Source organism: Hemiscyllium ocellatum, chromosome 22 (assembly GCF_020745735.1).
Source record: "Hemiscyllium ocellatum isolate sHemOce1 chromosome 22, sHemOce1.pat.X.cur, whole genome shotgun sequence".
NCBI classification, from domain to species: domain Eukaryota; kingdom Metazoa; phylum Chordata; class Chondrichthyes; order Orectolobiformes; family Hemiscylliidae; genus Hemiscyllium; species Hemiscyllium ocellatum.
Window position 1 is genome coordinate 50,206,768 of NC_083422.1, and position 27,216 is coordinate 50,233,983.

Genomic DNA, 27,216 nt, shown 5'->3' on the forward strand with positions numbered 1-27,216 from the left:
CTACACAAAAGGTAATAGGCTTGGATAGAGGCAAACTGGTTGGCAAGCTGTAATAACTGGGGTACCACAGGTTTGGTCCTCAGGCTGTGCAACAATTTATAATTTATGACTTGGATGCAGGGATAGAATGTACTGAAGCCAAATTTGCAGATGATTCCAAAATAGGTGGGAAGGTAGGCTGCAATGAAGAAATAAACAAATGGATATGGATAGGTTAGGTGAATGGGCCAAATTTGGTAGCTGGAGTTGAACTTGGATAAATGTGAAATCATCCATCTTGGTCAGAGGAATTATTACCTAAATGGGGAGAAAATTCAAAATGCTTTGCGCAGATGGATCTGGGCGTCCTTGTGCATGAGAGTCAGAAAACTAGCATGCAGGTAATAGAGAAGGGAAAGGGAATTCTGGAATTTACTGCGCAAGGAACGGAGTATTAACGTAAGGAAGTACTGATACAATTGTACAAAGCATTGGTCAGATCACATCTGGAGTACTGTGTAGACCTTTAATCCCTTTACTCCAGGAAGAATTAATTCCATTGCAGACAGTTCAGAGAAGGTTCACTAGATCAATTGCGGAGATGAAAGATTTGTATTATGAGGAGAGCTTGAGCAGTTTAGGGCCATGCTTCCCAGAGTTTAGAAGGGTGAGAGGAGATCTAATTGAGGCACATAAGATACTAAAGGAGATTGACAAAGTAAATGAAGGGGACATGTTTCCCTTGTGGGGCAACCTAAAATAAGAGGTCATAGTTTTACACTAAGGAGTAGCAGATTTGAAACAAAGATGAGGAGGAATTATTTCTCTCAAAGGTTTGATTTGGAGGTGTCAGTGTTGGACTGGGGTAGACAAAGTTAACAATCACACAACAACAGGTTATAGAGGCTTTAAAAGCTAGTGCTTCCAAATAAAACTGTTGGACTATAATCTGGTGTTGAAGATTTTTAACCTTCTCTCAAAGGGTCACATATTGGTGAAATTCATTCTCCCAGGATGTGGTCGACACGGGAACACTGAATAAGGAGGAGATAGACAGATTTTTAATTGGTAATGGGTTAAAAGGTTATGGGAATTAGGCAAGAAAGTGGAGTTGACGGCAAGGTGAGATCAGCCATAATAATATTAAATAGCAAAGCAGGCTCAAGGGACCAAGTGGCCTATTCCTGTTCCTAGTTCTTATGTTCTTTAGGAGTTGGGGAATTCTCCCCAGAGACCTGGCAAACATTTGTCACTCAATGAACATCATAAAAAAAATTGGCCTGAGTCGTTTAATCTGGGTTGGAATCCCAGTTTACACAGAACATTACCCATTTACCTTTTTAGGAAATTTCTGGCCAGACTTCTAAGACAAGAGTATTTATAACCAACTTTGTCCAGCAAAGCACAGCAAAATGGATCATCGCAGTAATCACAAGGCCTTTCACAAATGTGGATGCTGTATTCCACATTTAAAGGTCCTAACATAGCATTGATGAGTAAACATTTGAAAAAGTAGAGGGGGGGGGTCAGATGTGAGGTTGAGGTGGGGGATTAGGTATCCAAGTTTCAGACAATGTGTGTGAGGGTCATGGATGGTTGGGGGTCTTTGAGGAGTCAGAGGCAGGAAAGAGTCAGTTTCTGAGTTAGAGCAGATTTCAATCCTTTAACTTTTCAGGCCAACTCCTGAGGTCTATGAGAATACTCCAAAGTCTTCAACTATAACTCAGATTGGGGACTTTATCACAAAGTTCCAGGTGCCAGATAACTGCCTACCAGAAGTTTAAACTTTCCAGGCACTTACTGCATAGTCAGTGCTCTGGGACTTCTGAGAGGTACTGTTGCACATCTTTTAGAACACATTTAGTCTCCAAATATCCACAGATCGGAAGAACTAGGCTATTATCTACATTTGAATTTTGGGAGCTTGCTGGGCACAAATTAGCTACCTTGTGTCCTACATCATAAGAGTGACTACAGTTCAAAAATACTTCAGGGATTGTAACTACTTTGGGAAACTGTGAGGTGGTGAAAGAGGTTGTGGAGGCAAGTCTTTCTTTACTTGTAAGTCAAACAATTGCACAAAGTCAAGTCACCATTGTGGAAACCTATTATCGCAAGAGTCATAGCAGTACAAGAAACCTTACACTCTCAAAGAAACCAGGAACAGGTAGTAAACTGGAATCAATGACATCCTAATAGCCACCGCTCAATGGACTTCTGACAGGGTGTTAGCTAGCAATACAACTATAGATCTGTCAAAAAGTGTGGCGCTGGAAAAGCACAGCAGGTCAGGCAGCATCCAAGGAGCAGGAGAGTTGACATTTCAGGCATAAGCCCTTCATGAGGAATGTCATATGAAACGTCGACTGTCCTGCTCCTCAGATGCTGCCTGACCTGCTGTGCTTTTCCAGCGCAACACTTTTTGACTCTGATCTCCAGCATTTGCAGTCCTCACATTCTTCTACAGATCTCAGCCAAGCTTGACTCTGCCCACCCTCACACAGGGCATCATTTTATACCCTGGTTTTGCCAACATTAGCTGATCCAACACAGATTGGAAATGAGAACTCTGTCTTTCTAGCCTGTGTAGCTCTGCCTTCTCCATTGGAAGACATTTAACCACTTGGCCAACAGAGGGACTCATTTATAATAGGTTTTCTCCAAAATGCAATTAATAACAGCAATGCTGCATCACCTCCACAAGGAAACTCTGGTCTTCCTCTCTCAGGTGGCTGTAAGTAATTAGCAGATTTTGTAACATCTTCCAAACTTTCGACCGTTGCTCTGTATCTTGCGGCCGCAACCTAAGAAGGCAGAGAAAGGCCTCGTTAAGAGAGCATTTGCAAAGGTACAGCAAACCCTTTGGAAGGAATCAAGCAAATGTCTTAATACGTGAAGTTGAAAGGATGAACTCTTCTTAACATACAATGGCAGCTATTTAGACAAAACAATATCGATAAGACAGAAGCAGCAAATTTCTATTTCTCCAAAAACAAAAATAAAACAGGAAAGAAATCAAAAATGCCTGTACAATTCTTAATACACTGAGAAACTTTACACATCATATGATCCACATCTACTCTCATGAGAGGAAGGTCAGAGACCAATTTTCCAGAGACTCTTACTGGCCTTGAGATTTCCCATGCTTTTTTTAAATGTCTCCAAGAGGATTACATTTACAAAGTCTCTGTGTTTGATGCCCCAGTCTTGAGTACTTGATGGACCAGTCAATCATTTCCTAGACATCATTTTGATATCTTTATTTAAAGAACTAATTTCACTAGATCAATGAAGGTCAAGAGGAGATTTAATAGAGATTTATACAGTTTAAGGTTCTTTAATGGACTGAACAGACAAAGACTCTGACTCCGTCATTGATGAGGGAATTGGGAGTCACCAGTTTGTCACAAGAATGTTTGAGAAACAGCCTAAGTATCTTCCAGCGGAAGACAGGATAAATGTTGAGAGCAAAGGGAGATATAGAACTTCAGAAAGAGAGAAACGTTGCAGATGACTTTGGCTTGTTCTATCATTGAGCAGGGACATACAGAGCAGGCTGAGAGGTCAGGTTCTGTGCTGTAAACGCCTATTGTTCTAACGATATTTGTTTTGATTTACAACATCCTTATTTGCAAAATTTGAATGAGGAAGTTCTTTCTCAAGATTATGTCAACATAATGGGTAGTACTGGACTGGCAATCCAAATGTCATGAGTCATAATCCAGTTGCACAATTTGTGAAAGTGACTTGAATAAATCTTGAATGTTGTGGACCAGCAAAGGAAGATCACCCGAAAGCTCCCAACTTGATGGAAAAACCCAAGTCATTGCCAATCCTTCAGGAACAGCTTCCTGACACCCATTTCTGCTTTGGTCTACAGCTGGATATCTTATAGGCAGAGCAATAACAAGGAATGGGCAATAAATATCACATCCTCAGCAATACCCAAAACCCAGAAAACAAACTAAATAATTGTAGTTCGAAGCAAAATGTTTTCTCTTTTAAAATTATAACTAACCAATACTTCCCCTTTTCAAAGTATGCCCACTTCTTTGACTTCTTATGTTGAATTTTGAATTATTGCATATATATAAAATCTTATCATGTCAAAGAATCTGCAACATCTTTCACATACTAATTTTCAATGCAAAACTTGTTACTTAGAGAAAAAGCAAAGGCTGGCTCTTTTCCTGAGCGGCACAATTCTGCAGCTAGTTGGTAAGAAATTCATAACAGATATGAAAAGAATGCTTCCCAGTTTCACTCTCTGCATTTGACAGCAGTTGCCCTTTCCCTTTCTGTAAAACAGAGGTCAGATACTAAACCTATAACTAATAACCACCACTGAATCAGCCACTAATCTGTGCTACAACACCAAGTACCACTGCACAAATAATACTTCTTTCCACCTATATTCCACCTTTCCTCCTTTTTCAGAAATTCCTTTTGGCATATAGTTCCATCTGCATCTAAGGTTCCCTCCTGACATTTACCCAAATGGCCTTCTTTCATGTGTGAGTCTATAGAGTACTGGGAGACAAATATCAAAGTCAACTATAGAACTCTATTTGAATAATGGAACTTAGTAAGAACCAAGGATCAATCCGAGTAGGGGAATCCCCCTCTATCCAAAAGTAGAGAGTTCCTTTGAAACCCTTCGTAAGCCGAAATGGCGAAAAAGCATTAACTTACATGGGAAAAATTTCGCCTGTTTTCGTAAAAGCGAAAATCCTCTTGGGATTTTGGTCAGTTAGTTAAAACAGGTACTAATGTAGGTCTTTCATAAAAGCGAAGTGGCGTAAAGCGAACTTTCGAAAAGCATGGGATATCTGTACATGCAAATATCGGGCAGAAGGTTGGCAATTTTCTGCTTGTGTCTACTAATTCTAGCTATTCCTCTTGAGTTTTTAAAAATCTGATTAGTTATTTACCTAATGAAAAAAGAAAGACTATTTCTAACTGGTGCATCATAGATGGGTGGTTGAGAGTCATCCATTTTGTCACAAGAATCTTTGGGAACATAACAACGTCATTCTAAGTTACACCAAGTCTGCAATATAGATTCAGGCTGTTCAACCCAACTGGTCCAGGCCTGTTCTAACACTCTGCACAAGTCTCAACTCATTTTACTTCAATTCACTCTATAAATATATTTGTTATTCCTTTCTCCTTCAAATTACAACATTTAAAAGACACTTGGACAAGTACATGGATAGAAAAGGTTTGGAAGGATATGGGTCAGGAGCAGACAGATGGATCTAGTTTAGTTTGGGATTATGGACTGGTTGGACTGAAGGATCTGCTTCTGTGCTGTATGATTCTATGACTCTGTGCTTATCTAACCTCCCCCAAATGTATTGTGACAATGTAAACTTCACAACTTTAATAACTATTCATGGATGGGTTAAATCAACAAAGATAAACTGTTAAACAACAGAAAAGAAACAAGAAGAAACTGTTATAAAAGGGATTGAAAGCAACATGTGAATTAGCCATCCCTGGAAAGGAGACGAAGCAAAATAAACAATCTGTCTCCAAGGAGAAAGGCGATAACAATTGCTCTGACAGCTGCTTGATAAACTAAATGCTTTATTGCCACAAGAACAACTGACTGCCCTGCAGAAAAATTTAAGGGGTTAATTGCAGGAAAAGCTGTGTTTGAAACAGACAGCTAACCGTAAATGTAACAAGGAACAGAGGAGCTCCTTGTGATAAGAAGGCAAGCTACAGACTTGAGATCTCCAAAGGTATCATCAATATTGGCGATGCAAGAATCTATTGAATCATCAATAATGTCACACTGCAAACTTGAATGATAGAAAACTGTATAAGAAACCAACACCAAAACAAGTCAGCAGCAGAACTTCAAAGAACTGCATAAAGTTCGAATCCCAAACATTTCTAGAGACAAACATGTTTGGTGGATACCTGGTTAGATTCCATCATTAATCGGTAATAGCCAATTTGAGGTGTGAAGCTTAATTTGCTTACGTGAGGGTTCTTATTTTGGTTGCTAAATGCAATAAAGCTGAAATTATTGTTTCAAAACCTGATTTTCTGTGAGGTTTCTTAATGAGTAACCAAATTAATGATAACTTGTGGTGATTCACCCATGTCAGATCATTTTCATTATGGACTGGTTGGACTAGGATCTGTTTTCACACTCCATAACTCTATAGCAATATCCATTCCATTCACCTCAACTACTCCTTGTGGTACCAGGTTTTATATCCTCAACACTCTATAGGTTAAAAATAATTCTCCTGAATTCTGTAGGTTATAGTTAAGACATTTAGACTACCCACAAATGGAAATGTTTTCTCTACACAGCTATTCAAGGCATTCAGTTAATCAAGCAACCAGACTAGAAATTTCCAAATTCATGCATTAGTCCAAGCAAATTTAGCTGAATGTAGAGAGGAAGTTTTGTTTTGACCTCAACAACTATGCTTAAGGAGCTAAATGGCCTACTCCTGTTCCTCTGACCTTCCTGCACTTGGCATAGAGGGCGGCACAGTGGCTCAGTGGTTAGCACTGCTGCCACACAGCAACAGGGTCCCAGGTTCGATTCCAACCTTGGTTGACTGTCTGTGTGGAGTTTGCACATTCTCCATGAAGGGCCTGTTTCCACACTGTAGGGAACCTAATCCAATCCAATCTAATCTAAAACTAATTATGCTTTTAATCAGGATGGCTCTCCAACCCAGCAACCCTTGTTGGAAGTTCATAAATCACAGGAACTGCCTGCTTCAAAGGTCCAATGATTAAAACATCGACTGAATCTCTCCACACCTGGAACCTAACCATACTAGAGAAAAATTCTGGAAGAGAAGCAGAGTAAATTGCTGCAACATTCTACTTAAAACAAAGAAATACTACATACTTTTTCTTGAGGATACTTTTATCCAGAGTCACCAGACCAAAGCACACATCAATAATCTTCTTCAACACAAATATCTTTCGTCTCAAATCATCTTCATTCTCTGAACCATCTCCATTCACCGCGACATACGTGCACTCCCCAAACTGAAGAAATCACAAACAAGCAAACACAGATTAGTGAAGATTTCTCAACCTTAAATACCCTTACAATCTGTAAAAATGAAAACTGATTCATCTTGAAGCAACACGCTTGAATTATTGATAGCGAAATCACTAACTTTGAAATGTTACCATCAGGATGCTGTGAATTGCTCAACATGAGGTCAGCCCTAAAGCATTGTGCATCAGGACTCACAGCCAAGTGCACTCTTCATGTTAAATGGGGTGGTTTGAAGAAAACCATAGAAGGATGTGATAATGGAGACCAGAAAGCAAAGCAAAGGAGAGTACCAAAGAACAATACAATGATATGAGATGCAGAATAAGGTAAAGGGGGCTACGATAAAGGGAGTGAGAGAAGGTAAGGAACAGTTAGTAAGGAAATGAAGGTTTGGAGATAAGGAGGAAGATACAGTACAGTGGGTGTTGGTAAGTGGAGCAAAAGCAGAGTAGGGAATTGGCAAAGAGTAAAGTAGACCAAAGTAATATATTATAAAGAGCCTACAGTGGGGGTGGGTACAGTGTGAAAGAGAATCAAAGGCTGCCAGAGTAAGTGATTTGGAATAGGGTGAAGAAAAGAATCTTGCAGACAACAATAGGATAGGATAGTAAATAATTCCAAGGATTACATACCTCTCCAAATAATCTGCTATGTAAAGCTTCCCTAATTTTTCAAAGTGTTTCCCCACAGCAAGTTACAAAGCAGTGAAAGTGAAGGAACATTGCTTTCTATAACCCATCATGTGTTGAGCTCCCAAGCATAGCTCCAGTGAGGTTGGAGAGTTAAGGCTAAAGAAATTTAACATGTCCACAATGGATCTTACCAAGTTTTATGGAGTTACCATAGAAAGCATCCTATCCGGATGCATCACAGCTTGGTAGGACAACTACAAAGAGTTGTGAACATAGTCCAGACCATCACAAAAACCAGGCTTCCATCAATTGACTCCGGTTACATTTCCTGCTGCCTTCGGAAAGCAGCTAACATTATCAAAGACTCCTCCCACCCCAGTTATACTCTTTCACCCTCTTCCATTGGGTAGAAGATAGAAAAGTTTGAAAACATATACAAACAGATTTAAGAATAGCTTCTTCCCAGCTGTTATCAGACTTATGAATGGACCTCTCATAGATTAAACTTTATCTTTCTCTGAACCTTCTCTGTAGTTGTAACGCTACATTCAGCCCTCTGCTTCATTATCCTGATATGCTTAAGTAATGTATGATTTGTCTGGTTAGCATGCAAAACATTACTTTTCACTGTATCTTGGTACATGTGACAATAATAAATCAAATCAAATCAAATCAAATCAAGTTCAGTAATGGGCAGAGAATCACTTATTAATGAGTCCTTGTCAGACATGCAAAAGCAGATAGTTTGAAAAGAGATTCATGAAGGGTTTGAAACATCACCCATTTGCTTTTCTATTATATAGTCTGAGTTTAGAAAGAATGCTTGGGAAAATTTGAGAAATTAAGTTAGACAATAAAGACAGTAGTCAACCACATTGATTGGCTGTTAGTGGTCATGATGTGGAGGTGCTGGGACTGGGATGGACAAAGTCACAAGTCACACAACACCATTCCCTCACCTGACAAAGGTGCAGCGCTCTGAAAGCTTGAATAAATCTGTTGCACTATCACCTAGAGTTGTGTTATTGGTCATCAAGTTTATCAGGCAAAAAAAGCATCCTTTTAAAATCCATTAGAGATTGAAACTGTGGATAAATACACTGAGCACAAAATCTTACCTGATGCAGTACAAAGAGGTAGTTATTCTCACTAACGAAAGAAGTGTATGTGTCTGAGATCTTTTCATTCAGGGTAATGCAGGAAATGAGAAGTGGTGCAAATAGTGTGTTTATGCTGTCTTCAAAGGCTGGAGACATCTGCAAACACAGGAAACAATTCATCCTTATAATAAGAACAAAAGAACTAGGAATTGCAGTCGGTCATTTGGACCCTTAGGCTTACTCTACCATTTAATAAGTGCTACTTTCTCAACCCATCTCCATACTCTGCAATTACCTTAGTGTCCAAATTATAACTTTTGCAGTTTCATTTCAAATTTTTGTTCCATTTCTCTCTAGGTGAAGAGTCAGAAGGCTGTGGTTTCAAAGCTGACATAACCAAGGCTGACGTGCTGAGGGAATACCTGAGACAAGACTCTAAATGAATGATGAATCTACCCGTTCAGATAGCATCGAAAACAAATGCAAACTTTGACTGACAAGAAGAGATCCAATCATCCTGCCAGTCGACAATACCATCTGCATCACAATGTATACACTATACTGTTTATCCAAATCAAAGTAATGGAATCTCCTGAGAAGTGAAACATCAGAATAAAAATAATTGTGGAAGGAATCTACAAAATTTCTTTCTTTGACAATCAAAACTAATACAGAGGTAAGCTCTGTCCCTGGATAATTTCATACAAAATCTACCTTTTGTACAGAGTAATCTCCAAACTAGCTAGCAAAAGATCCAAGTTTTGTTTGATCCCAGCATATCATTAGTATTAATCTAATGTACTAATTTGTGCTTAACTTGGTAACTTTGTGTTACCTTACAAAGTTGGACTTGCCAAAACTTCCAAGATAATACCTTCTAAACTCACGTTCTCTTCTATCCATAAGAGCCAGCAGGTGCAGTGCAAATTTCCCTCCAAGCCATACAACATGATGACTTGGAAATGTATTACCATTCCTTCACTGTCACTGGGTCAAAATCCTTGAACTCCCATCCTTACAATTCTGTGGTTGGCACTACCCCCACACAGAGAGCAGCAGTTCAAACTGGGGTGGGCAATAAATTGGGATGTTCACATTCCAGTTAAAATAATAGAATGGTTTCCCCACTGCATTTTGATCTTGTGAAGAGTTTTGGGATGTTCTTGCTTCAAGGTGGTGATTTCTAAACACAGTATATATAGTTCCACCAGCGTCCATTCTTCTAATACATCACTTAGATGTTGACACAGTTGTTAAACATGAGAAGGACTAGTTCAACCTAAGTTCCTACACACAAACTCCCAGAAAGAGGCCATTGGACATTGGGCTAACCACCATTTTTAGTCACCCAAACAGTGCTACTGTAAAATCACCAACAGTCAATTTGAAAGAACCCGCTCAGAAATTCATGCTAAGCGAAACGTTCAGATAATCGAGGAGATCCCTATGTAACCTGATTTTACGACTAACAAGCTTTATGTTTTAAAAAAATGCAAATAAAAACACAGTACGGCAGAAAATATGCTAAAAATGTCAACTTGATCACGTTACAATGGGTTTACAATATTTTGTACAACAAAACGCACTGAAAACATGGAAGTTAGCTCTGAGAATACTCAGTCATCTTTTTCTACTTAGTGCAATGTCTCTGGTAATTATGATGCAGTCCAACATGGCATCAATTTAGTCAAGCATGTCTTCCACGTCTTCATGCTGCAGGGTGAAATTCTGGAGGTCTGTGGTCTTCGCAACTTCACAAGAAGTTAGTCACTGAATGGACATTCATCAAAATCCTCAGGGGCATCAGCCTCTTTAGTTGATGAATGTATTGCATATGTAGCAGACTGTGCAAGGGCTCTTGTGATGCAGTGGCAGAGTTCCTACTTCTGCTCCAGAGGCATAAAACAACATTTCTGAACTCGGTGATTTTTAAAAATAAATCTACAAACGATCTGCTTTAAGGTGTATTAAAATTAAAAGGGACATGTTGGTGCATACTCTTTTGGGAGGTAAATAAGATGATTTTGCATCCAATTATCTGTCATTGCTGTCATAACTGCCACAGCCTCACCACTTAAACTCAAGAAAGACTGTGCTGTATCTTGTCCTGATACTCTGTGTGACTCAGTTCCTTTGCTGGGGAAACCACCCTTTCCTACAAGATTGAACTGGTGGTGGACATATTCTCTGCTCAAGCTGTCTTCAACCATGACAACAAAGCCTCTTCGACATTGGAGAGGCAGCAGTTTACACTCTCTTTCATGCTGGAGAGATCACCTGCTTGTCAACTGTTCCAAAATATTCACTTTGGGTTTCAAAATGGTTGCCAAACTCGATGATGGGATCTCTCGTTCCTGAGCAATGTCCACTTTGTGGTGCACTCTGCAAATTGTGATGTAACAACTTCATCTTCTCCCCAATCAACAGCACCTTTAGCTTCCTTGTGGTTTAGCCATACTTCATGGTTTCAAAGAGAGATCTCAACACCAGTGATTTACCATAACATGGCTAATTCCACTCTGATTGGTTCTCACAAGCTAGCAAGTGTTTGACTAATCTGGAGTTATCAGTTTGAAATTGTAACTTCTTTCTATTAGATTTAGTATTAGCTGGTAGGAATGGCTGTGACACAACCAGATCTTTGACTTATTTGATTCTGACACATTGTGATTTAACCACAATGTATTTAGTTTGCTCCCCAACACAAACAATCCAACCAGATGAAGAAACATCTTTCATTGATGTAACACCTTTTATGATGATATGGTGATAATGTCACTGGACTAGAAATCTAGAGGCCTAGGATTTGAAGCCTATAGACACGGCTTCAAATCCCCATCATAGCAACTGGTGGAATTTAAATTCAATTAACAAAAGATCTGGAATTGAAAACGACTCTCAATAATGGTGGCCATGTAAGTAACATTGGTTTCTGTAAAAACCAATCTGGTTCATTAATGGCACCAGATTAAATATCTGTACATACGTTACTGTATTTTCATAAATACAGGTAACAGTAAATTACTGCACTATGTACAATCATCATCATTGGCGGTCCCTCGCAGATGAGGATGACTCTGTCCCACTCTCAGGGTGAGTCTGCAGGTGGCTGTACAGACTGGTGCGGCTACCACAGGCTCTGTTAAACTTGGGGCAGTGGTGGTCGTGGGAAGGGATGGGTGGGACGTTGGTGTGGCAGCGCGTTCCTGTGCTGTTTTTTACTGGCTTCCACCTCTTCCCGATGGGCAAGTCATCAGGTGCTTGACACTTTCCTGGACTCTCCTCCACTTTGGATGGTCTTAGGCCAGTGATCCCCAGGTGTCTGTGGGAATGCCACACTTTGCCAGTGAGGCCTTGAGGGGTATCCCTAAAGCACTTCCTCTGTCTACCTGGGGCTCTCCTACTGTTTCAAGGCTGGGATTAGAATCACTTGCTTGGGGAGTCTCACACTGGTCACATGCACAACGTACCCAGCCCTTAGCAGCCATTCAAGGTGGGGTCAGTGCCTCGATGCTAGGGATGTTATCCTGATCAAGGACATTAGTGATGGTGCTTCCTTCTTCCCAATGGATTAATGGGATCACTGCATTCTGGCCTTCTTCAAACTGACAAAGGTCTTTGACACAGTCAGTGGGGAAACATTACAGAGCATCCTTCTCCGCTTTGGTTGCATCACGAAGTTTGTCACCATCCTCCGCTTGCTCCATGATGACATGGAAGTCGTTCCACCACTGACCCATTTCCCATTCGAACTGGTGTCTAGCAGGGCTGCATCATTACCCCAACTATGTTCTTGATCTACCCTAGTGCAATGCTTCCCCTCACCGACAAGTTCCCTGCTGGAGTGCAGCTAACGTACAGAACCAGCAGGGTTCAATCCTTCAAGCCAAAACGAAAGTCACCCCAACCAGTGTCATCGAGCTGCAATAGCTGGATGATGCTTGCTAAAAAAGGGCTTATGCCCGAAACGTCGATTCTCCTGCTCTTCGGATGCTGCCTGGCCTGCTGTGTTTTTCCAGCTCCACATTTTTCAACTCTGGTCTCCAGCATCTGCAGTCCTCACTTTCTCCTAGTTGATGCTTGCTAATGTCCAATCTCAAAGGATGTGCTCCAGACTGTCATCAGCACCTTTATGGAGGTATTTGAGAGGATGGGTCTCTGCAAGATGAAGCTCTTCCACCAACCTGGCCCAACATTGTGAAGCAAACCCCTGAACTTCAAGGTCCACGGGGAGGCCTTAGAGAATGTCGACCACCTCTAACACCTCAGGAGTGTCCTGTCAGCCAAAGCAGTTATTGAAGAAAAGATCCAGCACCACCTCTAGTGTGCGAGCGCAGCCTTCCACTGCCTGAGGAAAAGGGTGTTTGAGAGCAACAACATCAGATCTGACACCAAGCTCATGGTTTACAGAGCTGTGGTGATTCCCACCCTCCTGTATAGCTCTGAGATACGGACTGTCTACAGCAGATTCTATATACTATAACTTCTTTAGGAAAGGAAATCTTACCAGGTCAGGTCTACATGTCACTCCAGACTCACACTATTGTGGTTAAACCTTAACTGTTATCTGAAGTGGCTGATCAAGGGCACTGTTCAAGGTGGGCAACAAATAATTGGCCTTGTCAGCAATGCCCACTTCCTATGTAAGAATAAATAAAAAATACCACCAGACATTGCAAAATATTTTACAAGTAATGAAGTGTAATCATTGATTTAAAGGAGGAAACATTGCACATAGCCTGTGCATGTGGATGCAAAAGATCCCAGAGGAAAATTTCAAAGTTCTGCCCAGTGTCCTGGGCAATTTTTAACTTTTAATAAACATCATAGAAACAGATTATCTCATCAGCATTATATTGATGCTTACTGGGATCTTGCTCAAGGACAGATGGGGCCCCAATTTAATGAGTCATACCGTCAACATGCATTGCTTTGAAAAATAGCTCCCAGCATCCAGTGCAGTATAGCTACACTCCACCAGAAGAGTCAATAGACTGCATACCCTACAGTCTTAATTTTACCTCTCTGTGTTGCTCCAACAAATTCTCGAATCGCTGCCTCAGGCTCACTTCAAATTCCAGGTCCGTCCAGTAAAAGAGGACCTGGGCACTCTCACTGGCAATTAGGAGGCACTTCATCGTCCCAGCTCCTCGTGTCTCTCAGTACAATCCAAAAAGAACAAGTCAATCCCAAACCCTGCCATTCACCATTGCAGCAGACCAGTCTGACTACCACCAACTGGATGACCCAATGGGAGGCAGGACCCAGATGACCCACTGGGACTCAGGACCCAGATGACCCAATGGAACTCAGGATGCAGATGACCCAATGGGAGGCAGGACCCAGATGACCCACTGGGACTCAGGATCCAAATGACCCAATGGAACTCATGACGCAGATGACCCAATGGAACTCAGGACTCAGATAACCCACTGGAACTCAGGTCCCAGATAACTTACTGGGATTCAGGACCCGAACGACCCACTGGAACTCAGGACCCGAATGACCCAATGGAATTCAGGACGCAGGTGACCCAATAAAACTCAGGACCCAGATAACCCAATGGAACTCAGGTCCCAGATAACCCACTGGAACTCAGGTCCCAGATAACCCACTGGGATTCAGGTCCCAGATAACCCACTGGGATTCAGGTCCCAGATCACCTACTGGGACTGAGGAACCTGACAACCCATTGGATTTAAGATACCGATGACCCTCAGGATTTAGGACTGTGATGACCCACTGATCTTCAGGATTCCGATCACCTCCAGGCCATGGTGACCAACTGAATTGTGGATCACAGTTTAACACTGGATTTAAGACTGCAGTGATCCAGTGGATTCAGGGCCCCCAAGTGACCTAGTGGATTCTGGATCACAGTGACCCGCTGGGGTTTGGACTCTGGTGACCCGCTGGATTCCGGAACCTGATGATAAAAACGAACTCCGCTCGAGCCGCTCGGCCCGCGGCCACCGGATCCCTCACTTCCTCCAATCAGTGACGCCAGAAGCTCCCGCCTCCTCCAATCAGCAACGCCTGACCTACCCGTCTCAGCCAATCCGCGGCGCCAGGTCGCCCCGCCTCAGCCAGTCAGCTACGCCTGACCTCCCCGGCTCATCCAATTAGCGATGCCCAGCCGTCCCACCGCGGCCAATCAGCTCAGAAAGAGTTGACGGGCTGGTCCAATCAGGTCTCCAGACCTCTCCGGGTTCACCAATGATTGGTGAGCAGCTGAGCGCATGCTCACTGCGGTTAGTGCTTCTCCAGAACGTGCAGTTAGTCTGAATGAGCCCTCAGTGTGGGGGAGCAGGAAAGGCCATTCAGCCCAACAGAGCAAACCTAGACATCAGATCTGGAGTATATTCATATTGTTGGGTGGCAAAAAAAAATTAGATTCAGAAAGGACATGAAAACATTTAGTATCTGGGTCAGGCTTGACAAAATTGTTGCTTAAAAGTTTCTGGATTAATGGTGCTGGAAGAGCACAGCAGTTCAGGCAGCATCCAAAGTGCAGCAAAATCAACGTTTCAGGCAAAAGCCCTTCATCAGGAATAAAGGCAGTGAGCCTGAAGCGTGGAGAGATAAGCTAGAGGAGGGTGGGGGTGGGGAGAGAGTAGCATAGAGTACAATGGGTACCGTATTGTTTAATGTACAAATGTCATTGTCACTGTCTTGTTAAATGTGGAACTGGGATTTGAGGGTTGTCCTCATCTCCCTGTAAAATGGTCAAACGATAGGGTTTGGGGTCTAGCTTTGCTGCTCCTCTCCCTTGTAAAATGTGGGCGGCATGGTGGCACAGTGGTTAGCACTGCTGCCTCACAGCGCCTGAGACCCGGGTTCAATTCCTGACTCAGGCGACCGACTGTGTGGAGTTTGCACGTTCTCCCCATGTCAGCGTGGGTTTCCTCCGGGTGCTCCGGTTTCCTCCCACAGTCCAAAGATGTGCGGGTCAGGTGAATTGGCTATGCTAAATTGCCCATAGCGTTAGGTAAGGGGTAAATGTAGGGGAATGGGTGGGTTTCGCTTCGGCGGGTCGGTGTGGACTTGTTGGGCCGAAGGGCCTGTTTCCACACTGTAAATCTAATCTAAAAAAAAATTGCTGTCTCTTTTACAGCTGTAAATGTTTATTGTAAACTGTTTTGTAATTTGTTTAATAAAATAATATAACCAGGGAAAAAAAATAAGAGTACAATGGGTGAGTGGGGGAGGGGACGAAGGTGATAGGTCAGGGAGGAGAGGGTGGAATGGATAGGTGGAAAAGGAGCTAGGCAGGTAGGACAAGTCCGGACAAGTCATGGGGACAGTGCTGAGCTGGAAGTTTGGAACTAGGGTGAGGTGGGGGAAGGAGAAATGAGGAAACTGTTGAAATCCACATTGATGCCCTGGGGTTGAAGTGTTCCGAGGCAGAAGATGAGGCGTTCTTCCTCCAGGCGTCTGGTGGTGAGGGAGCAGCGGTGAAGGAGGCCCAGGACTTCCATGTCCTCAGCAGAGTGAGAGGGGGAGTTGAAATGTTGGGCCACGGGGCGGTGTGGTTGATTGGTGCGGGTGTCCCAGAGATGTTCCCTAAAGCGCTCTGCTAGGAGGTGCCCAGTCTCCCCAATGTAGAGGAGACCGCATCGGGAGCAACAGATACAATAAATGATATTAGTGGATGTGCAGGTAAAACTTTGATAGATGTGGAAGGCTCCTTTAGGTCCTTGGATAGAGTTGAGTGAGGAGGTGGTGTGGGCAGGTTTTACAGTTCCTGCGGTGGCAGGGGAAAGTGCCAGGATGGGAGGGTGGGTTGTAGGGGGGTGTGGACCTGACCAGGTAGTCACGGAGGGAACGGTCTTTGCGGAAGGCGGAAAGGGATGGGGAGGGAAATATATCCTTGGTGTAGGGTGGAAGGTGGGCACCAGGGGCGTTCTGTCCTTGTTACGGTTGGAGGGGTGGGGTCTGAGGGCAGAGGGGAGGGATTAGATTACTTACAGTGTGGAAACAGGCCCTTCGGCCCAACAAGTCCACACCGACCCGCCGAAGCGCAACCCACCCATACCCATACCCTTATATTTACCCCTTACCTAACACTATGGGCAATTTAGCATAGCCAATTCACCTGACCTGGACGAGATGCGTTGGAGTGCATCTTTAAACACATGGGAAGGGAAATTGCGGTCTCTAAAGGTTTTGTCTAGGCAAATAATTTACAAAAGTGCGGCCATTATTTTATGTAGTGCCTTTTCCAATCTTGGTAGCATCCCAAAGCACTCTACAGTCATTAAAGTGAAACACTAGGGAATGGCCACTTCACAAAGTTACAACCCAACACATGCATTTACTTTCTGCAAATAAGCACAATCGTGAATTTTCATGGTACAGGGAACCCATTTGAGCCCATTGTATAGCTGTTCCACCTCAATAAAACAGCTCTTCAATTGCCCCACTTTTGCATCTTTTGCCCCAGTCTTGCAAACGTTTCCTTTGTAAGAATTTACACAATTGCCTTTGCAATTTCCTATTGGATCTGCTTCCTTTCAGAGAGCACGTTCCAGATCACAGTCACCTTCTGTGGCTGGAAAAGGATGGGGAAAGGACAAGATAGGGCAGGGGAAATTTTCAAAACAGTAGAAAGTAAACATCATCTGATAAAATGAACAGAACACACCAAGTGTCCTCAAAGCTACATTTATTCACAGGAAGGTTTGCAATGCACAAATGGGCATACAATGGCCTTCATGGTCACATATGGGATCCTGTCAGCTCCTTACTGTAATAATCAGCACCACCCTCAAGCAGCAAAGCAGAGACACAAAGAGGTGGGTGGTGAAAAGACTGGAGAATGTAACAGTGACAGAGGACAGCACTTCTCAGGTATTGGAAACACAAACTAACACCATTCTTAACTCTTTGTCAAATCAAAAATACTCAGGATACAGGCTGAATTGAACAGCTGCATGTTTTGGTCAAGGATTGATTTATTGAGGTGCTTGCAATTGGTCTTTGGTTGTGATTATAGAGATGGCCACTCAGCCCATCATGTGAGGCACCAGTGCTCTTTTGAGTAAAATGTCTGTGACCTCATTCATTCATTCTTTACCTAAATCTGTTCCATTCATGATCCATTATTTAAAAGCTGACAACTATACCTTAAGTATGTGACTTCCCCGACTTCTTCCAGGATATTCATTTACTCACTCGTTGGTATTCCCACAGTGTTAATGTGGTGAACTTGCTCCACTCGATCATACTAGTCAGGGACAGTTTGACGAATAGAATTCTTTAACGCCGCGCCATTGCTAATTCCATTGTCTGTTCAGTGGCACTGAAAGTATTTCACTGATAAGGACATTGGGGACTGGACTGAGGAGGGCACAATGCTATCACTTTTGAGATTGAGCTGAGAGTTAATTAAGAACTATGATGGGTCTGTAATCTGACCAATGTACGAAAGAGGACTCTGTCAATTAAATCAGCTGCAATCCCGGATATGAACCGAAATGCATTTTTTCCACGGAGGAGCAACATAATACTCTACAGTTCACACTCACAATGAAGACTGCGTAATGCACAATAGCTCTTAGAAGCCAAAACCGACAACACAAGTCACTACAGGCAAGAGAGGATAAGGAAAAGGGGGTGTGGGAAAGAGTGAAAAATTGGTTAAGGGGAGGTGCAAAGCAGGTGTGTTCAATAAGCATGATAGGAAGTACAAATCCTCTCCGATGATAACTGAGTATGTGTTGTCACGGTTTCACCTAATGCATACATATACATTTTTTCCCTTAAGATATTATATCATGGAATTCTTCTGCTTTTCTACTTGTTTGCATCCTTCCTCAGTGCCACTGTTCATTTCTTGACTTTGCCCTGAGCAGCCACAGCAGCCATTGCTGCCTTCACTGTCTCCTCATCTCCCAGGAACTGCATGGGTTTCACTGGCTTCAGGTTCACGTCGAGCTCATACATGATGGGGATTCCCGTTGGGAGGTTCAGTTCCATGATAGCTTCCTCAGACATGCCTGCCAATCAAAGAACAGAATCAGGTCATTAGACATGTAGAAACTGAAGGGGGTCTCTCGATTCAATTCTGCCATTCAAATAAGAAATTCTTCAACTCCCATTGGCCCACCATGGTTCTGTAATTCAATATTAATCCAACACAAATCTATCAAAGTTTTCATTTGATCTCCAGCCTCAACAATATTTTGAGGAAGAGTTTCAGATTTCTACTCTATTTTTCATGATTAGAGTTTCCTGACATTATCCCAGAATGGCCCGGCTCAAATAAACAGTTTCTCCTTGTTTACCCTAAACTTTAAACATCTGAAACCCATCTCAATTTGATCAGTACTTAATCTCCTAAACTTGAAAGAACACAGGTCTAGTAACAGGAAACCTGTCTTATTAATTAACCTTTCAGTCCCAGGATAGTTCTGGTCAATCTAGGGTGTTCTCTTAAGGCCAAGACGAATTTGTGTCTAGAGCACCAAGACGATATGGTGTCTAGAGCAGTTTGCAATTCCTCTGGATGTCTAACCAAACGTTTATAAAGAGGAAGCATTATTTTCTCCCCTCTGTAATTCATTCACTGCTCTCACTTATGTCTTGGGCTTGCTGCAGTACTCCAACAACTCTCAGCGCAAGCTCGAAAAACAACATCTCATTTTCCATTTGGGGACTCTGTAGCCTTCAGGACTCAATATTGAGCCTGAACACCACCTGCAATCTCTTTTATCCACCGCCAAACTCCAGGCCCTGTCATGACATGGGCTGCTTTTGGGACAGCCAACCCATTTGCACCTATAGTCCCCATTATCAACTTTTCTTTCTCCCTAATATCCATCCCTTTGTCTCACTAACTGTCGTTCTCTCTTCTTGGGCTCCATCTATACCTATCCTCTGGCTTGAGGGACTGAATGACCTACTCCTGGACGGCATGGTGGCTCAGTGGTTAGCACTGCAGCCTCTCAGAACCAGGGACTTGGGTTCAATTCCTGCCTTGGGTGACTGTCTGTGGGAAGTTTGCATATTCTCCCCATGTCTGCGTGGGTTTCCTCCGGGTGCTCCAGTTTCCTCCCACAGTCCAAAGATGTGCAGGTCAGGTGGATTAGCCATGCTAAATTACCCATAGTGTTAGGTGCATTAGTCAGAGGGAAGTGGGCTACTCTTCGGAGGGTCGGTATAGACTGGTTGGGCCGAAGGGCCTGTTTCCACACTGTAGGAAATCTAATCTAATCTTGCACCTATTGTCTATTGTCCCTCACTCCTTCCCCAACCTCCCCTCCCACCAGCACTATTTACAAACCCCATTTTCAGCATAAATACCGCTTTTCCCAACTACCATCAATTCTGAAGAATGGTCACTGAACTCGAAATGGTGACTCTGCTTTCTCTGCACAGATGCTGCCAGACCTGTTGAGCTTCTCCAGCAATTTCTGTTTTTGTGTCAATCTCGCTTCCCTGGGAAAATGCCTATTATTTTTTTTAAAAATTGATGATATCTGCCTACATTACTCAATCTGTATGAAATAACAGATGAATGTGGATTGTTTCTCTCAGGTCCATGCTAAACTACAAAATTACTGGCAAGTGGATGCCAAAAAGGAAAAATATTGCAGATGCTCAAAATCTAAAATAGAATTTAAAAAATGCTGACAACAACCAGCAACTCATGCATGCATCTGTCCTGATGAAAGAGCTCTCTTCAAACATGTAGTCTGACCTGCTAATGGTAACCATAACATTTCCTGCGCACACACACACCAAAACCTGGTTAAACTGATATAACATTAAACCTAGTTTTTAGCAATATTTGCAACTGGAAATTCAACAAGGTGAATTAAGTGTAAAAATATTTTGAAATTCAAGTTTTAAATTGAAGTTATCACTTATAAGTTAAAGTCAAGACCTCCTCAACTTCTAGTCCACCTGCAAAGTCTCAGTCTCAATTAGTGAACTGACCAAATTAGAGATCACAACTGTACCAACAAAACATCATTACTTCATGATGTTACAATATAAAGGTCAGATTTCCAGCAAGTTAAAAAAAAGATGAAATTATAAAGTTGTTAAGTCATTGCCTATTACATTCCTACTGTGCACAGAAAGATTTATTCTTAGATAAAAATAAAGTGCAGGTCTTGCATCATTTGGAAAACACTAGGAGGGAAGCAGAAAGCACTGAAGGCAGACAGGCTGAAAGATTCAAATGGAAAGCCCATCAGAGACAAGTGCTGAATTTCTTCATGGTGGGCACTCCTGGCAGAGAAGTGGCAGTGAATCAGACAGTAAAATAAAATCAAACACTGCAAATACCTGAGAAGCCCCAACAGTCCAACTTGGATTAACCTTTAGGGCCTGTTTGAAGATTTGCAAACTCACCATGATAATGAATTTCAACCAGGGGCTGGGACTGGCTTAGAGCATGATACTTTTTAAATTATCACCACCGACCAGGGAAACTCAATTTGTCTGGAACTAATTTACATTTACATTCCTCAAAGCTTTTATACTGATTTAGGCCAGAATGACTAATAAAACCAGCGCATCTTACCTCTGAATTTTCAAGTTATGGCCATGGTGTCTCAGGCCTTTGTTGTAATTTCCAGTCTTGCAATGATTTACTGCTTGTAGAACACCCTAAAGTCCCATACAGGACCATTGTCAAACAACAACATGAAGACTGAACAACAGGAGACCAAAAGCTAGACTTTTAGATGTAGACTAATGTCTTAATAAAGGAAGGGAAATGTTTTGGGAGGGCATTCCAAAGCTTGGAGCAAGACTCACCAGGATAATGGTTGCAGGATTAATATCAGGATTGCCCAAGAGGTCACAATGAGAGGAGCACAGAGATCTGGGAGGAATGTAGGGAGATAGGGAGTCAGTTTTTTTCATATTCATTCACAGGATGAGGGCATCACTGGCCAGGCAAGTATTACTGCCCACTCCCTAACTGTTCAGAATCAATTAATCAATCACATTGCTGTGGCTCTGGAGTCACATGTCTGCCAGACCAGCTAAAGATGGCAGTTTCCTTCCCTAAAGGACATAAATGAACCAGATGGGTTTTTCCTGACAATCATCAATGGATTCATGGTCATCATTAGATTCTTAATTCCAGATATTTATTGAATTCAATTCCACCATCTGCCATGGCAGGATTCAAACCCAAGTCTCCCCAGAACATGACCTGGTTCTCTGGATAAACAGTCCAATGATAAAACTGCTAGACCATCACCTCCCCTGAAGAGTCATAGAGATGTACAACATGGAAATGGACCCTTCGATCCAACTCATCCATGCTAACCAGATATCCTAATCTAATCTAATCTAGTCCCATTTGTCAGCATTCAGCCCGTATCCCTCTATACCCTTCGTATTCATATACCCATCCAGATGCCTTTTAAATGTTGTAATTGTACCAGCCTCCACCACTTCCTCTGGCAGCTCATTCCATACGTGCACCATCCTTGGTGTCAAAAAGGTACCCCTTAGGTCCCTTTTAAATCTTTCCCCTCTCACACTAGACCTATGCCCTCGAGTCTTGGAGCACCCCCCATCCCGGGGAAAATACTTTGACTATTCACCCTATCCATGTCTCTCATGATTTTGTAAACTTCTATAAGGTCACCCCTCAGCCTCCGACGTTCCAGGGAAAACAGCCTCAGCCTGTTCAGCCTCTCCCTGTAGCTCAAACCCTCCAGTGATTGGACAACTAAATTTCAGAGGGTGGAAGACAGGAGGACAACCAACAGAATAGGCAAACCTAGAGATGTGCAAATATAACAAATGCGATAGGGAAAAAAGTCTTGTTCACACAGCAAGTGGTTCATGTCAGGCGTACACTGCCTGAGAGTGTGGTGGCAGCTGGTTCAATTGAAGCATTTAAGAGACCACTGGAAATGTGCTGAGTAGTGGTGCAAAAGCAAAACAACAGCACCTAGCCATAATGCTCATGCAGAGAGCAAGTACAGATACAACAAGCTTGTGATAAAGACTTAGATAAAGGGTTCAAGCAGCAAATGAGCTGGGAAAGGAGCAGAGGCAAACAATGCGAGTTGTTTTATTCATTCAGGGGATGTGGGTGTCTCCATCCCTAATCGTTTCGAGTCAACCACATTGCTGTGGGACTGGAGTCACATGTAGGTCAGACCAGGTAAGGATAGCGATTTCCTTCCCTAAAGGGCATCAGTGAGCCCGATTTAACAATGGCTTCATGGTCACCATTAGACTCTTAATTCCAGATTTTTTAAAAAGTTGAATTCAAATTCCACCATCTGCTGGGGCAGGATTCGTACCCAGATGATTACCTGGGCTTCTAGTCAAAAATATGCAGCGCTGGAAAAGCACAGCGGGTAAGGCAGCATTGAGAAGCAGTGAGTCGATGTTTCCGACATAAGCCCTTCAGCATCTGCAGACCTGACTTTCTCCCTTTATTTCTGGATTAACAGTCCAGTGAATAATACCATTACGCCATTACCCGCCTTGCAGATGGAAACAGATGATTTCAGGAAATGTGAACAGCACAGAGTTGGAATCTCAGTGCAGGTTCAAACAGGAATGGAGGGGCACAGCTGTGACTGTGCCCAGGTCTGTTCATTGAAAAATGCAGGAAATTAGAATTACAACACCAGAATTAGGTTTACCTTCCAGATGTTTGACAATCCCCCTCAGGCTGTTACCATGAGCTGCAATCAGGACCCGTTTCCCAGCTTTAATCTGTGGCACAATCTCCTCATCCCAGAAGGGCAGGGCACGGGCAATTGTATCCTTCAAACTCTCACAAGAGGGAAGATCATTCTCAGACAGATCAGCATAGCGACGGTCCTGGCAAAACAAATTACCTTCAGTTATTCTGAACTGTACAAAAGTATGAGTGAGCTATTTGTAAAGTGGGGGCAGGGGAGTGACAGAAAGGACAAGGTGGGGGTGATAAAGGGGGTAGGGTGGGGGTCGTGGTGTAGGGGGAAGAGAGTAGAGGTGGTGTCATGGGAGAGATGGAGAGGTGGGAGGAGATGGCGAGGGGCAAAATGAGGAGGGAGACGGCGGGGGGGTAGGGAGACGGGAGGGGGAGGAGGAGGGAGACGGGGGGGAAGGAGGAGGGAGTCGGAGGGGAGGAGGGGGGAGTCGGAGGGGGAGGAAGGGGGAGTCGGAGGGGGAGGAGGGGGGAGACGGGGGGAGGAGGGGGGAGACGGGGGGGAAGGAGGAGGGAGTCGGAGGGGGAGGAGGGGGGAGTCGGAGGGGGAGGAGGGGGAGACGGGGAGAGAGGGGGAGACGGGGGGAGGAGACGGGGGGAGGAGACGGGGGGGGAGGAGACGGGGGGGGAGAGACGGGGGGGGGAGACGGGGGGGGGAGACGGGGGGGGGGGAGAGACATGGAGGAGGGAGTCGGAGGGGGAGGAGGAGGGGGGAGACGGGGGGGAGGAGGGGGGAGACGGGGGGGAGGAGGGGGGAGAGGAGGAGGGAGACGGAGGGGGAGGAGGAGGGAGTCGGAGGGGGAGGGGGAGGAGGAGGGAGACGGAGGGGGAGGAGGAGGGAGTCGGAGGGGGAGGGGGAGGAGGAGGGAGACGGAGGGGGAGGAGGAGGAGGGAGACAAGGGGGAGGGAGAGAGATGTGGGGGGATGAGGAGGGAGAAAGACGGGGGGAGAGAGAGACTTGGGGGGGGATGGAGAGAGACGGGGGGGAGGGAGGGAGAGACGGGGGGGGAAGAGAGATTGGGGGGGGAAGAGAGATGGGGGGGAAGGAGAGAGGGGGGGAAGGAGGGAGGGGGGAAGAGGGAGGGGGGGGAAGAGAGATGGGGAGGGGGGGGAAGAGAGATGGGGAGGGGGGGGAAGAGAGATGGGGAGGGGGGGAAGAGAGATGGGGAGGGGGGGAGGAGAGATGGGGAGGGGGGGAGGAGAGATGGGGAGGGGGGGAGGAGAGATGGGGAGGGGGGGAGGAGAGATGGGGGGGAAGAGAGATGGGGGAAGGAGAGAGGGGGGGAAGAGGGAGGGGGGGAAGAGGGAGGGGGGGGAAGAGGGAGGGGGGGGAAGAGGGAGGGGGGGAAGAGGGAGGGGGGGAAGAGGGAGGGGGGAAGAGGGAGGGGGGAAGAGGGAGGGGGGAAGAGGGAGGGGGGGAAGAGGGAGGGGGGGAAGAGGGAGGGGGGGGAAGAGGGAGGGGGGGAAGAGGGAGGGGGGGGAAGAGGGAGGGGGGGGAAGAGGGAGGGGGGGAAGAGGGGGGGGGGAAGAGGGGGGGGGGAGAAGAGGGAGGGGGGAAGAGGGAGGGGGGGAAGGGGGGGGAAGGGGGGGGAAGGGGGAGGGGGGGAAGAGGGGGGGGGGAAGAGGGGGGGGAGGAGAGATGGGGAGGGGGGAGGAGAGATGGGGGGGAGAGAGATGGGGGAGAGAGATGGGGAGGGGGGGAGGAGAGATGGGGAGGGGGGGGAGAGAGATGGGGGGAGAGAGATGGGGAGGGGGGGAGGAGAGATGGGGAGGAGAGAGATGGGGGAGAGAGATGGGGAGGGGGGAGGAGAGATGGGGAGGGGGGGGAGGAGAGATGGGGAGGGGGGGAGGAGAGATGGGGAGGGGGGGGAGGAGAGATGGGGAGGGGGGAGGAGAGATGGGGAGGGGGGAGGAGAGATGGGGAGGGGGGAAGGAGAGATGGGGAGGGGGGAAGGAGAGATGGGGAGGGGGGAGGAGAGATGGGGAGGGTGGGAGGAGAGATGGGGAGGGTGGGAGGAGAGATGGGGGGGAGAGATGGGGGGACAGATGGGGTGGGGGGGACAGATGGGGTGAGGGGGAGACGGGGTGAGGGGGGAGACAGGATCTGGGGGAGACGGGATCTGGGGGAGACGGGATCTGGGGGAGACGGGATCTGGGGGAGACGGGGATCAGGGTGGGGGAGACGGGGATCAGGGTGGGGGAGACGGGGATCAGGGTGGGGGAGACGGGGTGTGGGGGGAGACGGGGTGTGGGGGGAGACGGGGTGAGGGGGGAGACGGGGGGGTGAGGGGGGAGATGGGGTGTGGGGAGAGATGGGGAGAGATGGGGAGAGATGGGGAGAGATGGGGAGGGATGGGGAGAGATGGGGAGGGATGGGGAGAGATGGGGAGGGATGGGGAGAGATGGGGGGGGGGGAGGGGGGGGAGAGATGGGGAGGGGGGGAGAGATGGGGAGGGGGGAGAGATGGGGAGAGAGATGGGGGGGAGACAGGGTGAGGGGGAGACGGGATCTGGGGGAGACGGGGAGAGGGGGATCAGGGTGGGGGAGACGGGGGTGAGGGGGGAGACAGGGGGGTGAGGGGGAGACGGTGTGTGGGGGGAGACGGGGTCTGGGGGGGGGGTAGGGTGAGGGGGAGAGAAGGGTGGGGGGTAATGTGCGGAGACCTTGCTGATGATGGAGTAGAAGTCATGGTCCGGCCCCATGGGGGGAGGGGGGACATCGAAGGACCTCCTCCAGATCTTGACCTGCTGCTCTCCGTGCTTGGCCGCCGTCTCCGCCTTGTTGAGGCCGGTCAGGGCCCCGTAATGCCGCTCATTGAGCCGCCAGCTCCGCACCACCGGCACCCACATCTGGTCAATCCCGTCCAGCAGCGTCCACAGGGTCCGCACCGCCCGCTTCAGCACCGAGGTGTAGCACAGGTCAAACTGGTAACCCGCCTCCCTGAGCGCCTGGGCTCCTCTGTCCGCCTCCTGCCTCCCGGTCTCCGAGAGATCAGCATCGAACCAGCCGCAGAAGCGGTTCTCCTGGTTCCAGGTGCTCTCCCCGTGTCTCACCAGCACCAGCCTGTAAGCTGCCATGATCTCAAGTGAGCTGAGCCCGTGTTAATGCACTCAGTCCCCGCAATGATCCAGCCCCCTGCAGCAGATGGCAGAGCCGCACGTACAGAGGACGCAGCGACCTTCAGCAGCACAACGCACGGATGGACCAAGCCCTATTTCCTGGTTCAAAGCTAGATTCACAGATATAAGTCGCAACTTCCTGTGAGTCAAACATGCAGCTGGAAAAAAAATCACACACAAAAAAAAACCCACGTTATAGTCCAACAGGTTTATTTGGAAGACCTAGCTTGTGATTGTTAACTTTCAGCGCTGAAAATGTGTTGCTGGAAAAGCACAGCAGGTCAGGCAGCATCCAAGGAACAGGAAATTCGACGTTTCGGGCACAAGCCCTTCATCAGGAATGAGGAAAGACTCTCCTCATGAAGGGCTTATGCCCGAAACTTCGATTCTCCTGCTCCTTGGATGCTGCCTGACCTGCTGCACTTTTCCAGCAACACATTTTCAGCTCTGATCTCCAGCATCTGCAGTCCTCACTTTCTCCTCATTGTTAACTTTCAGTCAAGATTAGAGTGGCGCTGGTAAAGTACAGGAGCTCGGGTAGCATCCGAGGACAGGAAAATCAACATTTCAGGAATACCTGATGAAGGGCTTTTGCCCGAAACATCAATTTTCCTGCTCCTCGGATGCTGCCCAACCTGCTGTGCTTTCCCCAGCAACACTTTAATTG

At 45.7% G+C, this 27,216-nt stretch overlaps 2 protein-coding genes across 3 annotated transcripts in view; both read right to left on the reverse strand.

Annotated features, from left to right (window-relative positions):
* The window catches only part of hps1 (HPS1 biogenesis of lysosomal organelles complex 3 subunit 1), a 43,199-nt gene extending 28,461 nt beyond the window's left edge, over positions 1-14,738 (reverse strand). For both annotated transcript variants that reach the window (XM_060842207.1, XM_060842206.1), the window contains exons 1-4: positions 13,775-14,738; positions 8,772-8,909; positions 6,863-7,005; positions 2,675-2,783 (exon numbers count right to left, since the gene is read on the reverse strand). In XM_060842207.1, coding sequence (XP_060698190.1) covers positions 2,675-2,783; positions 6,863-7,005; positions 8,772-8,909; positions 13,775-13,891 — 507 coding nt within the window. In that variant the 5' untranslated portion in view covers positions 13,892-14,738. The remainder of the gene's footprint in view (positions 1-2,674; positions 2,784-6,862; positions 7,006-8,771; positions 8,910-13,774) is intronic.
* Positions 14,739-17,401: 2,663 nt separating this feature from the next.
* On the reverse strand, positions 17,402-26,632 carry pgam1b (phosphoglycerate mutase 1b). The gene is made up of 3 exons (XM_060842208.1): positions 26,094-26,632; positions 23,381-23,561; positions 17,402-18,751 (listed from the first exon to the last, which is right to left on the reverse strand). Exons 1-3 carry the CDS (start codon positions 26,505-26,507, stop codon positions 18,582-18,584), a joined length of 765 nt encoding a protein of 254 aa, XP_060698191.1. The 5' UTR covers positions 26,508-26,632; the 3' UTR covers positions 17,402-18,581.
* Positions 26,633-27,216: the final 584 nt, after the last annotated feature.

Excerpts from the sequence above, each read along its gene's own strand:
- pgam1b (XM_060842208.1), bottom strand. The coding sequence starts at position 26,507 with ATGGCAGCTTACAGGCTGGTGCTGGTGAGACACGGGGAGAGCACCTGG. Across the intron at positions 23,562-26,093 it reads TCTACTCCATCATCAGCAAG|GACCGTCGCTATGCTGATCT; the intron begins GTCTCCGCACAT and ends TTGTTTTGCCAG. Across the intron at positions 18,752-23,380 it reads GATTGTCAAACATCTGGAAG|GCATGTCTGAGGAAGCTATC; the intron begins GTAAACCTAATT and ends TTTGATTGGCAG.